This window comes from Lagenorhynchus albirostris, chromosome 9, assembly GCF_949774975.1.
Source record: "Lagenorhynchus albirostris chromosome 9, mLagAlb1.1, whole genome shotgun sequence".
Classification (NCBI taxonomy): Eukaryota; Metazoa; Chordata; class Mammalia; order Artiodactyla; family Delphinidae; genus Lagenorhynchus; species Lagenorhynchus albirostris.
Window position 1 is genome coordinate 94,344,800 of NC_083103.1, and position 16,596 is coordinate 94,361,395.

The following is a 16,596-nucleotide window of genomic DNA, read 5'->3' on the forward strand; positions in this document are numbered from 1 at the left end:
TTCTCTCCTTGAACAACATATTTTCCAAAATGTTAAACCAAACTCAAAACATTGTTCAAGCAACTTATCTGAAATGAAAACTTTAATTCAATTTTGAATCTTAAAAATGAAGATCATCTGACTGAAATTATATGCACAAGTTTGAATAAAAATTACTTTTTGTTCTCTTTATACTTTTCATCAACTATTATACAATATATCTATACAGTATAAGTATATAATCTGAGGACACACACATTCAGATGCCTTAAAATCCTTTCACAGAATAAAATGGACTCAAATTCCTAAGAAAGAAAGAAAGGGAAAGAAAGAAAAAAGAAAATTGTCTATAGCGTTTAAAATAAGAACTACGAATAAAAGAGTTGAAGTAGTAGAAACACAGAAAAATTACAAACTGAAGGATAAACTTTGTGGAGGAAATCTAGATGAGTTTTCACATGGAAGGAGATGGCCACCAGGCAAATGGTCAGGAGTTAGAGCTATTCCCACGCCGGCTGGAAAGGAAAAGTAAATACAAATTGCTCCACTGGCTACTGGGAAATCTGACTACCCCTAAAATTGCTCTAGCCTGCTCCCATGGACTCAGTTCTTAAAACTGCCTCCTTTGGGCTCCTTCCCTCTGTGTCTCTTCTAAGCAGGAATAGGCACCCGTTTTGTAGGACATGCTTGTAGTCCTCAGGCCCAGCATCAGAGAACAAAGTAGAAAGGGGTAACTCAAAGATAATCCTTGGGGGACACAGACAGTTGGTTCATTTCTTCTTCCTGGAGAGCCATAGATTTAAAATCGAAAGAAAAATGCAATTGAAAAAAGTAGGAAAAATTAGGAGAGAGGCCAGAGGCCACCTTCTACAATTCCTTCTACCCTTCCATTTTTTAGAAGTCAGATTCAAGTGAGGGATGCTAATTTAAGAATTTCCTTCATTTGACAAATGTTTACCGTATGTTTACTCTATGCCAGGCATTGTGTCTAGGGCTGGTCATGGGACCAAGAACACAGATCCAGGTGAGCAGGGGAGACACAACTGAACAGGTGTGTTGAATATCACCAGAGACTGGGACAGGGTGCTCCAAAGGAGCTCATTGAAAGAATGGACCTAAACTAGCTGGCAGGGGGCAGGGCGTCCAGATTCTAGTTCACTCACTAAACAGCAAGCTCTCCTGAGGCCAAAGACTGTTCCTTCTATCTCACACTTTTAAAGAATGCATTTAGTTCTGTGGTTTTCAAACTTTTTAAAGCAGCAGAATTCTTTCTTCAAACAAAATCTTATCTGGCAGCCCAATGAATACAACAGGAAAAAGGAAAAGGACTTTGGTTGTAGTGGAGGTGGAAGCCTGAGGTCCTGCCCAACTAGATCCTCTATCAATCCCCTGCCCTGTTCTCATGCTTTGTGTGGCCCACCAGGTTCCTTGGACCTTGAGTGTTCTATAGAACATGTTTTTTAAAACCAACAATCTACTGAAGCCATTTATAAATGGGAACATAAGGTCCTAGGAAGTTAGAGAGATCTGCTCATTTCTTTTATATCCCCCAGAACACCTAACATAGTTACCTACAAAATATGGACACAACATCAACATGGATAACTGATGGGAAGCATCAGGGTATAGTGAAAAAAAAAACACTATAAAAAACACTTTGTTGACAGAGGTACCAGGGTCCAAGTACTGGATATGCCATTTAATAAATATATGTCCTTAGGCAAGTCACTTAATCTCTCTAAGCCTCAGTTAACTCATCTGTAAAATGAAAAGAATACAGTTCTTCCTTCACAGCATTTTCATGAGGTTGAAACATGATAAAGTAATAATAAAATAATGATCATCATTATTTTTATTTTATTGAGGACTCACTCCGTGGTAAGTACATAGCACAATGGCTGTCACTTGCTCAACAAAATCAGTTCGCTTCCCTCATCGCACACCAAATCTCTTGCCCCTTCGCCCTTCTCTGAGTAAGCATTTATGTACCTTTGGGCTCCTCTGGTAGTACATGCAGGACCACTGCTTTTTTGAACACCAGGCTCTCCATTTTGAAGCGGATTTCACAGGTATAGTTTCCCTGGTCAGCCTCTTCCACATTTTGCAGCAGGAGAGAACCGTCATGGTGTAAGATGTCCCCCACCAAGCTCACACGATTCTGGAAACGCCCCACAGGCACACTGATGTTGGCATAATAGAAGAGCACGTAATCATCCTGGAGGGCAATACAACATCAGAGAAAATGTAAAGTCCATGGCACCAGACCCAGGAGTCTGGATTCAAAAGCCCCTGTTCTGTGGAGGCAGCATAGTCATCATCACCACTGTGATCAAAAAGTACTTGGGGGCTTCCCTGGTGGCGCAGTGGTTGAGGGTCTGCCTGCCGATGCAGGGGACATGGGTTCGTGCCCCGGTCCAGGAAGATCCCACATGCCGCAGAGTGGCTGGGCCCGTGAGCCATGGCCGCTGAGCCTGCGCGTCCGGAGCCTGTGCTCCACAACGGGAGAGGCCACAACAGTGAGAGGCCCGCGTACCGCAAAAAAAAAAAAAAAAAAATAGTACTTGGTACCCAATTCATCATCAACAACATCATCATCATCATCATCACCATCATCGTGTGCCTGGCAATACACTAACTTGCATAAGGATCTGTGGCTCATTTTACACAAAGACAATTGGAGAAACAGGGTCAACACATTTCCATTTCTTACAGTTTAAGGTAAAATGTAACACCCACTCTGAAGATCACTCTGGGGATTCAAACTCACAACTTTTGAAAAGCATCTCCCATCTTCACCCTGTGTTCTGCCATGGCCTCCGCATTCGATGGCATCCAAATGTAATCCCACAGACAGGCTGTTGTGAGAATCCCCAGCATGTTGGCTGTTACCGCTGTCCTTTCTGCCCTCCTCCAGGCAGCTTATCATAAGGCATGAGAAGGAGTCATCAACAGGGAATGGTTTACAGACTGGGAGGGGGAGCCACTTAGACCATGGGTATTTCCCTCTTATAACAATAAATAGTAATAAAAATTTGAGTGACAGTAGCATGATAGGGATAACATGCTCTGAGCTACAAAAGCAATATTTCATTTGCAAACATTGGGACTTTATTGTCAATAATATATTACTTAGGACATATTTCGCAAATGATCCTGACATACAAGTATCTCCACAGAATCTCAGATGAGGCTTAATACACTCTGTTTCCTAATCCAAAGAGCTCCCATGAAAGGCCTTCACTCAGCCATGCTGAATCTGCTAATGCCAACACTTCAAGCAGCCATGAAGGAGAAAGAGATGATTCCCCAGCACATAAATGGGTCAGTGGAGTGCTGAAAGAATCTGTCCCCTCCCCAAAGAAAAGATTACTGTGACACCATTCCTGTGCCTAGCCCATAACTCTTTTTGTCTAGACCAATGCGTTTTCACTCTTCTCGCTCTCCTACCCACCTATGCTACTCTACAAATGGGAGAAATAGAGGAAAGGAACTAAAGAACTTTATGTGCATGTCTCCCATTAGCTTCTCAAGGTCCCGAAAAGTAAGCATTACCATTATTATAATCACCTTCATCTTCACAGATGGGGAAGTTGAATGTCAGAGAGTTTGAGTCATTTACCCAGCTGATTACACAGCCAAGAGGCCAGGAGGAGGCTCCGTTCTGGCAAGCTCCAGAGCCCAAGCTCCTGCAACCCCGTCTCATGGCACTGGATGACCTGATTCTCCCTCTCCCCACATTCTGACACCATTGGCCAGGGACTTTTAATACACAGCAGTGTTTCCTCCTTCTTACCTTGAAGTGCTCTCCTGATGAGAACATCCAGTCTACCTTGGTCACAAGTTTCTCTTCTGTGCTCTGGAAAATACATCCCAACAGGGCTGAATCACCCACGTGGACTGTTAGCTCCACGGAGGAAACAATCAAGTCATTCAGGCCCAAGAAATAACCTACAGAAGTCGAAAAGGCAAGAGGAGGCATCATTCAGACAAATACACTCAGCAAGAAAAACTAGTATTAATCTCCAAGTATATGCACCTTTCCACCCCAGATGACCCAACGTGGACAAAGTATTCAGAGGCCCTTCATTCCAACCAGCATGGCATTCCCAAGGGTAGGAGAAATACTCTGTAGTTCCCCCCACGTAGCTCAAATCAGAGGAGTTCTACAATCTTCATGCTATATAGATGCTAACTGGTCCTGTGCTCCTAGCCAGTCCCTTCCCCTTTTCTAGGATTCATCCCTGCAATCTCCTTTCTAAAGAAAGAAGAGAGGGAATTCCCTGGTGGTCCAGTGGTGAGGACTCTGCGCTTTCACTGCCAAGGGAGCAGGTTCGATCCCTGGTCGGGGAACTAAGATCCTGCAAGCGGCGTGGCATGGCCAGAGAAACAAAACAAAAAGAAAACAAGAAGAAAGGAGAAGAGAAACCCTGAAGTCTCTCCTTTCAGGTCATGAATTTAGACATCCATAAACAGGAAATGGGATGTCTCTGGCTCCTAGTTTCAGTTAGGGAACTGAAAAGCCAGTTCACAGGTACTTTTGCTTCCCTCTGCCTTTCTCCTTCTTTAGTTCCTTTACAAAAGCTTATCTCTGAATTTGCTGGCTGATTCTGGCTGTAGTGCAGGTCCTTGTAATTAGGCCAGGACAGAGCACAGCTCCTCCCTTGAATTTCCTTTGTTTGCCTTCTCCCCACCTCCCTCCTCCAGCTCTGCCCTCAGCCCTGGCTTTCCAGTCTCTAGGGTTAGCCCATGCGGTACCCCTCCACTATCTGTCCATTGCTCAAGTAATTTCTCTTTTCCCTTAAAGAAAAAACCATTTCTAAAGAGAAAACCATTACATGGATATTTCTGTTTTCACAGGACATGCTCTATGCAAAGAGATAACCATAGCAAGAAAGACACATTTAGATGCTGGCCAGTTCCTATCAAAGAAGAGCCAAGTGAACGAATTTTGGAGTAAACAGAAAATGTGCCAACCTCTCCATCCAAGCTGCTGCCCCGGGAGAAGAGTGTTAACTTCCTGCCCACAGCAGGCAACACGCAGTGGGGAGGATGTGAAAGAAAACATGAACTCTCCACTCTCTGGAGGGAATTATTTTTTGAAAGAAATCAAAAGTACCTGCAAAAGCGACCTGGAATTTTCCTGTAAGGAAGAACTGAGCAACTTTAAGTGTGGTTAAAGGTATAAGAAGCTTATTTAATGTAATATGAAGAGAACTGTCTGTAGAATTAAATGAGTTTGCTAGAAAGCAAGAGCAACAACCAAAGCAGAGAAACTTATACCTGATAGGTAACCTTTGTACAGAAATGGCTGAAGAAATTGAGACTTTCTACAGAGGAGGAAAAACTCTCCAAGAAGTACAATACCCCCTGATGTCACCAGGCCACTCCACACGGGGTTGGATTGTTAAGTCTCTGGATGGAAGGGCAAAAACCTGCAGGCTGCTTCACCCAGGAAATGTCTAAATAGCCTCTGAGATTTTTATAACCCTGATTCCATGGGGAAAAAAATTCTCTAATACATACCAGTTTCATGTGTGTGTGTATGTCTGACTGCATGTTTGTGCACATGCTATGTTGCCTGGAATTAGAGCAAAGACAATTCTTTTGTGCACTTTGCTGAGTCAGTGTTTAGGTCACCATGCAAAGTTTAAAAAACTAATAATAAAGAGAAAAATAGAATAGATAAACAACAAGGTCCTACTGCATATTACAGGGAACTATAGTCAATATCCTGTGATAAACCATAATGGAATATAAAAAAGAATGCATGTATATGTATAACTGAATCTCTTTGCTGTACAGCAGAAATTAACACAACATTGTAAATCAACCATACTTTAAAAAGACCAAAAAATAGGGACTTCCCTGATGGCACAGTGGTTAAGACTCCATGCTCCCAATGCAGGGGGCCCGGGTTCAATCCCTGGTCAGGGAACTAGATCCCACATGCATGCCACAACTAAGAGTTCACATGCCACAACTAAGGAGCCGCCTGCCACAACTAAGACCCAGAGCAACCAAATAATTTTTTAAAGTTTTTTAAAAAAGAGAAAAAAATAAAAAGCTATGAGAGCAAAGCATCTCATTAATTTATTCTTCCAACAGAGCTATATCCATGGGATAAAGAGAAGACAAGGGGACAAAAGGATGAAAAAGTTAGAAAGAGATGGGATTAGCAAGAAGAAGCAGCCCTGAGCACCGTAGGAACAGGAGACTCCAGAGCAGGCTTTTTAAAACTGGAGCTTAAGGAGAAACCTGAAGGATAAGGAAGGCTTAGGCATGCTTGCTAGGGTGAGGTGGGGAGAGAAGGTTCCAGGCAAAAGAAACCATCCAAAATTGGGAAAGAGCTCAGCGCATTTGAGGAACTGCAAGAAGACTAGTGTAGCTAAAGCACGAAAACAATTACAGGGATTCTGGGACTCCCTTTGGTAATTTCATTTCCTGATCTGAGACTAGCTGTGGTTTTAAAGATAACAATTTAAAGTGCAGGAATACCAGCGAGAAACTTTCTTTGTATCCCATAGGAAGGTCCTAAAACACCCAGTCAGGACCCAAAGTCATTCTGTTTCTAATAGCAGCAGAGGAATATTCAGCTTTCCAAGGAAGAGTCTCCTACCTGGCTTCTAAAACAGCTGTTGAAGCAAAACGGCTGTTTCAACAAAACTGTGAAGTTCCAGGTTGGGGTTTCCATTTTCAACAAAGCAAGGGGAAATGAAAATATATAAAACTGGCTTCTGAACACGCATGAGACTTACAAGAAATCAAATACCCTCCTTGGTCCCTTGGCTTCTACTTACTGAGTAACACCGGCACCAGGATGCGTTTCGGTGGGTAAAACATGCTGCTCTCAATTTTTCAACCTTAAAAGAAAAAAAAAGTCAGAAAATAGTGTCAAGAGAAGTTCATTAATTTAACACATCAATGGAGAGTTCTGTGAGTCAGCCTCTATCTGAGGCACTGGGTTGCAGCACGTAGCAAGGAAGACAAGGTCCCGGCTGATAGCAGCTTGCACGTGGAGGGGAGATGGAGAGGAAAAAAGCAGCAAATGAATGAATAAGAAACAGTGGATGCTGGTAACTGCTATGATGAAACAAAACAGAGTGGTATTTGGAGAGTCACTTGCGGGCTGCCTCAGACTGGCTATAAGGGAAGATTAGATGAAAGTTGCTTTTAAAGAGAAAAAAAGCAAACAATTCCAGGATAGCCTTGAGGTGACAACCCTAGACAATCTACAACCTGAGAGTTTCACATAAACAAAAGATTACAGGATACTCAGCCTGAAATTTTTACCTATCTCTCCAACTAAATTAAAATGACTACCTTTAAATATATAAAGAATGTTCTGGACATGTAAGAAAAGAGATACGCAAATACGAGGAAATTTTTTAAACTCAGTTATGACACAAAGAAGCCACATGAAAGGTCCACAGTGAGATTTTTTTTTATATTTTTTTAGGCAGGATAGCATGGATAGAATGCAAATTGGGTTGTGCATGGGCAAAAGTACTTTTAAAACATCTATATTATCTCTGTGGTATTAATTTCACTGCATCCACCAGCTCCTGGGAAAGAATTCACTGTCTGCACAATGCCCTGCAATTTTCTTAACAAAACAGAAGAACCCTAACTCCCAGGAGTTACAATTCAACAAGCCTTGGGTTCCTACCTACTACTGTGGCTGGTCTCCGTCATGATCCCTGCACCTCTAACATTTTGGAGTAATTCCACCTCAGAATATGCTAGGAGGAAAGGTCTTCTTTGTGTATTAACATCATAGTACCCTACCCAGCTCTGCTGGAAGTCCAGCACGTATGGTGGCCATTTTAATGTATAAAAAATGATTACCTAAGAGATTTTGTTTTTTAATAATTTGTCTGTTTGATGTTTGCCGTTTTGTCTGTCTGTTTTTCTTTCTTTCTGGCTGCATTGGGTATTCGTTGCTGTGCACGGGCTTTCTCTAGTCGTGGCGAGCGGGGGCTACTCTTCGTTGCGGTGCGCGGGCTTCTTATTGCGGTGGCTTCTCTTGTTGCGGAGCATGGGCTCTAGGTGTGCAGACTTCAGTAGTTGTGGTGCACAGGCTCAGTAGTTGTGGTTTGCAGGCTCTACAGTACAGTAAGAGATTTCTTACCTGTATTCTAATCAACAAAGTCCTCCATCTGAAAAATCAGGGTCAAACTGTTTAAGGTGGCCCTACCTAGGTCTCACTTATGCAGAAAGTCCATTGACCTTGCTGAACCTCAGTTTCCTCACCTATAACATGGGGATAACGACACAAGGATCAAATGTGATAATGCAGATAACAGTGCTTTGAAAAACAGAAAGCATTACCACATGAGATCCTATTTTTATAGCCTAAAAGTCAGATAGGAAACAGAGTTTGTAGCCTTAGAGGAGATTTTGGGTTCTGAGAATCTACCTTTACAAGAACAGCAAATGATGAATCAGAATGAACTGGAAACTTCTTAAGTTTCAGTTCTTGAATTCCACTACAATGTAGATAACAATTACACTGACTCAGATTACCAAAAGTCACATTAAATTTCCCCAAATATGAGTACTTCTAATGAAAATACAAGCTCTCAGGATAGCCACAGCTTTATTCCTGCTGCATGACACATGCCTTACCCTACGCATACATGCGTGAGCATGATAAAGGGCTTCCTTTATATCATAACTTTAATTCATCATATCTCAGATATCTAAGATCCCTGTCGTGTTCTGGATGAATTCTTCTCCAGGGAGTTGGTTGTGCTCCCTTCACTGCCCAGCAAACAGCTCTCATATATTCCCCAAAGCAGTGCGCCATTTGCACGGAGGAGTAATCATTGATTACAGTGTAGAGTTATCTATACTCTCAGGGGCAGGACCATATGCGTCTCATTTATGAGTGTCCCACGCCCATGTTACAGTATCGGTGAAGTGCCTGGCATATACTGGACAAGTGCTGACAGCTGCCAATACAACCATCAAACTGAAATCAACTTAGACATCGTGCAAATGCACCACTCTATTCTAAGAGGAAACCGGCGACCCCAAAAAGACTCTGAATCTAGTCACCAACCTCAAGACACACAGAGCCACACCCAAACCATTTTCAAACAAATTCTAAGAAGTGTGCAAAAATTTGATAAATAGAAGATACCCATTTTCAGTCTTAAGTACTCAAGTGCACCACTAGAACTCTGTGTGAATGAATAGAGAAGCAATGATTTAACATAAAAAGCATTAAGTTTTTAAAAAATTATCTTCCCAGATCAGACATTCCATTAACTAATTCTTTGATATTTGGGAAACCACTCAGTCTCCCCAGGCCTCATTTTTAACATTAAAGGGTCAGACTTTTTCCCCCTAGTTAATATAGCACCACACTAGAAATCAGTAGTGGATACTCAATAAACTAGAGAAGGTTATATGCCAGGCACTGTCTGAGCGCTCTGCACATTAACCAATTTAATTCTCACAACCCCCTATGAGATTTTACAAATGAGGAAACTGAGGCACGGATTGGTGAAGTGACTTGCCTAATAACACAGAGCAAGTGGTAGGCCAGGATTCAAACCCGGGCATTCTGGATCAGAGCCTGTCTCTTTACTAGCCTGTACTGCTCTTCCATGTGTGTGAAAGTAATCAATGTTTTACAGCAAAGCTTCCCTGAACTTCATTTACCAAAACAAGATTAATCTGCTCCCCCTGACTGAATGCTCTTCCCATCCCCTTCCCCTAGTTAACTCCTGTTCATCTTTCATATCTCAAATTAAATGTCATTTCCTCAGGAAAACCTCTCCTGAACCACCCTTCCGAGGGCAGACCCTAGCCACATGTTTTAATAGTACCATTTCTCTTTCCTTTAGGGCATTTGTCACAACTTCTAATTATCTATTTACTTATATGCTTGTTTGATTAAAGTCTTGCTCTCCACCCTCACCCCCACGAGGCCAAGAGCTGTGGCTATGGGCCAGTGCATCTCCAACACCAGCGCAGAGTAAGACCCAGAGTGGGAGCCCAGGGACCACTCATCAGATGAACTAATAACACCTAACCAGGCCAAGAACACTAGTCAAATTTGAAGATTCCTAGTTAGTTGGCAAATATTCAGAAATTCCTATCATATAATACAGATAGATAGATATTACACACACACACATATATAGTTCAGAATTTTATCATTCAGATATGTAATTCACTATATATATATATTAATCTCAGTCTCTAAAAATCTAACCAAAGCATTCAGATGCACCTTCAGCACCTTGATAGACTCCAATTGAATCCTCAACTCAGCCTGCTTCCTTTCCCGGATACTGACTTATCTCTTCACCAGCATGTTCTTGAGATAATTCTGCATAGTAAATTATCTCACATGTTGGCCAAATGTTTGGACCTGAGCTTATGGCTCTTTCACAATATAACTCTTGGCAAATACTTTCTATCACTCCTGGGGAGTTGTAAGTATCAGGACCCCCTTTTCCCCAGTGTAGGGGAATTGTTGTCCTTGGCACAATTATAACAGAAAAAAAGATCTTCAGAAAAGAGACTCATGACAATGAGACTACAACACAGGATGTGGAAATGACCCCCAAATATTACGATATTACAAGACAAAATAAGGGAGAGGCATTCTCTCTCTCAGTCAAAGCATTTGCCCCTAGTGAGGACAAGCAACCACTGAGCACACAGACAACCTCACTGCCCTCCCTCACTCAGGCAGCTGCTCTACCTGCAAGGCTAAGTCCCCTCAATTTACACATCACTGTGTACCTCCAGGATTTTGGATGTTTTTAGGTATACGAGTCCACATAACCACTCTGAGGCATGAACCTCTTAAAATGCATCCTTGTTTTTCCTTCCAAGACCATTTAGTACAGACTGGTAGGTTACATGGCTTCTTATAATACAGTCTCAGTTACATCGGTCAACCCTGTACTTGAAGGGGACCTTGAGAGTCATTACTCCTGCTCTCTCCTTTAGAATGGGTTCTATCTAAACCATCCTACTTCATCTTTCCTTCATCTTTTGGAAGTTTTAGCCATGGCAACAAGAGAAGAAAAAGAAATAAAAAGAATCCAAATCGGAAAAGAAGAAGTAAAGCTGTCACTCTTTGCAGATGACATGATACTATACATAGAGAATCCTAAAGATGCTACCAGAAAACTACTAGAGGTAATCAATGAATTTGGTAAAGTAGCAGGATACAAAATTAATGCACAGAAATCTCTTGCATCCCTATAAACTAATGACGAAAAATCTGAAAGATAAATTAAGGAAACACTCCCATTTACCACTACAACAAAAAGAATAAAATACCTAGGAATAAACCTACCTAAGGAGATAAAAGACCTATATGCAGAACACTCTAAGACACTGATGAAAGAAATTAAAGATGATACATACAGATGGAGAGATATACCACTTTCTTGGATTGGAAGAATCAACATTGTGAAAATGACTGTACTGCCCAAAGCAATCTACAGATTCAATGCAATCCCTATCAAACTACCACTGGCTTTTTTCACAGAACTAAAACAAAAAATTTCACAATTTGTATGGAAACACAAAAGACCCCAAATAGCCAAAGCAATCTTGAGAAAGAAAAACGGAGCTGGAGGAATCAGGCTTCTGGACTTCAGACTATGCTACAAAGCTACAGTAATCAAGACAGTATGATACTGGCACAAAAACAGAAAGATAGATCAATGGAACAGGATAGAAAGCCCAGAGATAAACCCATGCACATATAATCACCTTATTTTTGATAAAGGAGGCAAAAATATACAATGGAGAAAAGACAGCCTCTTCAATAAGTGGTGCTGGGAAAACTGGACAGCTACATGTAAATGAATGAAATTAGAACACTCCTTAACACCATACACAAAAATAAACTCAAAATGGATTAAAGTCCTAAGTGTAGGGCCAGAGGCTATGAAACTCTTAGAGGAAAACATAGGCAGAACACTCTATGACATAAATCACAGCAAGATCCTTTTTGACCCACCTCCTAGAGAAATGGAAATAAAAACAAAAATAAACAAATGGGACCTAATGAAACTTAAAATCTTTTGCACAGCAAAGGCAACCATAAACAAGACAAAAAGACAACTCTCAGAATGGGAGAAAATATTTGCAAATGAAGCAACTGACGAAGGATTAATCTCCAAAATATACAAGCAGCTCATGCAGCTCAATAGCAAAAAAACAAACAACCCAATCCAAAAATGGGCAGAAGACCTAAATAGACATTTCTCCAAAGAAGATATACAGATGGCCAACAAACACATGAAAGGATGCTCAACATCACTAATCATTAGAGAAATGCAAATCAAAACTACAATGAGGTATCACCTCACACCAGTCAGAATGGCCATCATCAAAACATCTACAAACAATAAATGCTGGAGAGGGTGTGAAGAAAAGGGAATCCTCTTGCACTGTTGGTGGGAATGTAAACTGATACAGCCACTATGGAGGACAGTATGGAAGTTCCTTAAAAAACTAAAAATAGAATACCATATGACCCAGCAATCCCAGTCCTGGGCATATACCCTGAGAAAACCATAATTCAAAAAGAGACATGTACCACAATGTTCACTGCAGCTCTATTTACAATAGCCAGGACATGGAAGCAACCTAAGTGTCCATCGACAGATGAATGGATAAATATGTGGCACATATATGCAATGGAATATTATTCAGCCATAAAAAGAAATGAAATTGAGTTATTTGTAGTGAGGTGGATGGACCTAGAGTCTGTCATACAGAGTGAAGTAAGTCAAAAAGAGAAAAACAAATACTGTATGCTAACACACATATACGGAATCTAAAAAAAAAAAATTGTTCTGAAGAACCTAGGGGCAAGACAGGAATAAAGGCGCAGACATAGAGAATGGAATTGAGGACACGGGGAGGGGGAAGGATAAGCTAGGACGAAGTGAGAAAGTGGCATGGACATATATACACTACCAAATGTAAAATAGAAAGCTAGTGGGAAGCAGACACATAGCACAGGGAGATCAGCTCGGTGCTTTGTGACCACCTAGAGGGGTGGGATAGGGAGGATGGGAGGGAGACAGAAGAGGGAGGAGATATGGGGATATACGTATATGTATAGCTGATTCACTTTGTTATAAAACTAACACACCATTGTAAAGCAATTATACTCCAATAAAGATGTTAAAAAAAAAAAAGCTAAAGCCTTATCACCATCATCATCATTATCATTATCATTTACTCTTTTATTAAGAGCAAACCTTACTCCTTTTTTCTCTGAGCATCTTAACACAAGTTACTCTACACTACAGAAAGGGAACGTGTCCCCATTAGACTACCTTATGGCAGTCCTCCTGCAGAAATTGACAGCTCTGTGATTGTGGCCTCACAATCCAAAAGGATTGCCATTAAATGAATACTTTTAGAACCAGCCTTCTTCTGAGTGAGAAAAGTTCAAGTCACTGTTTAAGAAATACAAAGAAACTGCTTACCCAAGATGAGGAATGCCAGGAGAAGCAATGCACTGAGCTCTCCCACAACTGCAATTGCCAAGTCCAACTGAAGACACTTCTGCCTGCACAGAAGTTCAAGCTCAGAGCAAACCAATGCGTGCATTCTGAGTTGGCTGCAGAGACACAAACAGGAACCTTTAAATCAAGGTTCTTGTTTCAGTCATCTGGCCTATTACCCACTTGTTATTTACACTTTCATTCTAAAATGAGGTAACAAATTCGCCTTACTGAGGAGAGCCTCATGTTCCAGACCTCTGCAGGTGTCATCTCCCCTTCTAGATTACAAACTCTCCAAGGGTGGGATCTCAAATGGTCCCAGGCAAACATGCTGAGAAAGAAATCAGCCTCTTGCAAACAAAATAAATTTAAGATTAACACAAAACATTTTGCTCTGTATCTAAAATATAGCAACCTTTCATTTTTTTTCTCTCAACACAGAGGGGCAATATAGCCAATCACTCAATCCCTGCTTCCAAAGATGTGCCTGCCCAGTCCTCCAACTCACCACCTAGGCATGTCAGTTTCCACTGACCATGTGATATCAGCATTTCTAGAATACAACAAGCATCTTATTCCCCCAGAGAATACTGTGGGTGACTAGATAAAAACTCAAAGCTTCTTCACGTTGAGGTATCTTTTGCTTTTAAGTTGCCACTTGAAAATAAGTGTTCTCAGTGTACGCTCCTTCAACCTTGCCTGCACTGGCTTGCCTCACACGTGGGCATACTTGTTTTTTGGAACTTGTCCTGTATCATTTGAAAAGCTGTTGAATGCTTGCTCTTTACCGGCTATGCTACATGGTTCTTGAAAACTGGTGTGCTGATAAGCCAGCAATTGAGTAAATACCCCCACCATGGCCTATTTCAAGCTACCAACACTTTAACAATTGGCCTGCGAAATTCCTAAAAATTTAACAATCAGCTCTTACGGTGTGAGCTGGCTGCAGCACCCCTTGGAATCTATGCAGATTCTTGCTGGGGTATGGCTCAGTCATGAATGGTTACTTGATGCTGAAAACCACAAACCACCTCCCTTCTCTTTCACAGGACAGCTCTCATCTAATATGTAGATATACACCAAAAAGTAGCCAGAAAGTGCAAAGAAGTTTATTAACTATGACGTGGTAAAGATCTCAAGAGTTACACGTCTGTGTGCATGACCCAATAGTGCATACCCTCCTACAAAAACAAACAAACAAAAAACACAGTGAAATGCAGCAGTTAACAGTCCAACACTGGAGTCAAAGGGTTGGAGCTGCCTCGTCTTGCAGCAAAGTTCTAAATTGCGCAATTAAATGAGAGTGTTGGTCCATGCCCTACTAGTCTTCTTACAGGTCCCCTTTGGAACCATAACTGAGTGACACACAAGAATATTCAGATTCAGGATTTGGCCGCCAGAATTTTTTCTAAACAAGGACGTGCAACATCCCCTCATGAAGCACCAGAGTCCAGTTTGAGAGCTGCAGAGAATGTGCCCCCAAGAAGCTTGAGGTTAACAGGCCACATGGGAAACACAAAGCATTTTATAAGTTCACATTTGGTAACAGAATTAAGAGATCAATGGACAAAACTCATAAAGTAATGTAACCACAAGTAAAGACTTCAGCAGGCAAAGAAAAATTCTGAAAGGCTTTTAAGCCTCTCTGAAGCTTTCAGAATTCAATTCCCTTTCTAGACAAGGCTGGTCTCCATACAATGTGATAAGAACTCATGGAGCAGCAAAAAGAAAAATAGAAGATATTAAACAGAAGATATTAAAGATATTAGAAGATATTAAAACAGTAAGTTAAAAAAAGAAAAAGCTTGATCTTCCTTCCATCCTTAAAATGCATGTGTCCCAACACTGCTTTGTGCTCCTTTGAAGAAAAAAGGCTGTAACCCAGACCTCAATATAAGGACTGAAGAAGGAAACTGAGAGCAGCCCTAAGACTGTGATAAACATATCCCACTGTATTAATCCTCATCACATGCCTGAAAAGAAATTACAAGAAAACTCAGCCAAAACTCGTTCTTTATTCAATGGGATGTGACTTTACCTGGGTTCCTATAACATCATCTCTTTCTCAAAGAAATGAGGACCCACAAAAATTCTACCTCACAGCTAGATCTCTATCTTCAAATGTCTTAGAGCCCAAATTATTTACTTTCATTACTCAAATTGTTTTCCTCTCTGTGTTGAGGTGTCAGATTGTCTCACTAGATTGGCCCTAGACATCCACATACTTAACAAGTAGCCCAAGACTGTGAGATTTAACCACTGGAAATGTAGACTGCCAATCTCGCCTTTGCCTCTTCTTCTTTATATGACCAGAGGTAAATCATAACATCTATTAACTAATTAGACTCTCTAATCGATGGACTAGATTAACAAAAGAGGCCAGGCCAAATCTATGAGCACTAATAACCCAAATTTTTAAAAACAGGTCTTAGCAAAAAAATATAAAAGTGATTTTTGCACAGCATACAGTATATTATGCTATAATATGGAAACCTCCTGAGCCACCTAGCAAAAAATCATGGAAACGGGCTACCTTGTTAAAAAATCAAAGATGGGAAGAGAGGATAATTTTTGTCTCTCATAATTAAGACGTGAACTCCATCCCTCTATTACAGAGGACTGCACAGTCAACCCTTCCTGATATGTCATACATTTTCTTTTAATTTATTTTTATTTTTGGCTGCGTCGGGTCTTCGTTGCTGGGCTTTCTCTAGTTGCAGCGAGTGGGGGCTGCTCTTCATTGCAGTGCGCAGGCTTCTCAATATGGTGGCTTTTCTTATTGTGGAGCACGGGCTCTAGGCGTGCAGGCTCAGTAGTTGTGGCACATAAGCTCAGTAGTTGTTGCTCATACATATTTCTTAATGGCTTCTAGAAAATCCCATGTAAATTAAAATTTGAAATATGTTGCTGCAGTAGAATGGAGGAAGCTCATAGAAGGTATCAGGAGAACAGAAGGAGGAAGTATAGGTTATTCACACCCTCACTTCCTTATCTCAAATATTATGCAAAAACGGTTTGTAAATACATTAGTTTGCTCATATTTTCCGCATTTTAGAAATCAAACAACTTTTGAAGAACAGCGTAGGTTAAAAGATGATTTCATTGCAAATTACTGGTAAAATAG

At 41.0% G+C, this 16,596-nt stretch overlaps 1 protein-coding gene across 1 annotated transcript in view; it reads right to left on the minus strand.

Moving 5' to 3' along the window:
• The window catches only part of JAML (junction adhesion molecule like), a 38,736-nt gene that overhangs the window by 15,480 nt on the left and 6,660 nt on the right, over window positions 1-16,596 (minus strand). The window contains exons 3-5 of the mRNA XM_060160478.1: window positions 6,777-6,839; window positions 3,773-3,927; window positions 1,969-2,194 (exon numbers count right to left, since the gene is read on the minus strand). Coding sequence (XP_060016461.1) covers window positions 1,969-2,194; window positions 3,773-3,927; window positions 6,777-6,819 — 424 coding nt within the window. The 5' untranslated portion in view covers window positions 6,820-6,839. The remainder of the gene's footprint in view (window positions 1-1,968; window positions 2,195-3,772; window positions 3,928-6,776; window positions 6,840-16,596) is intronic.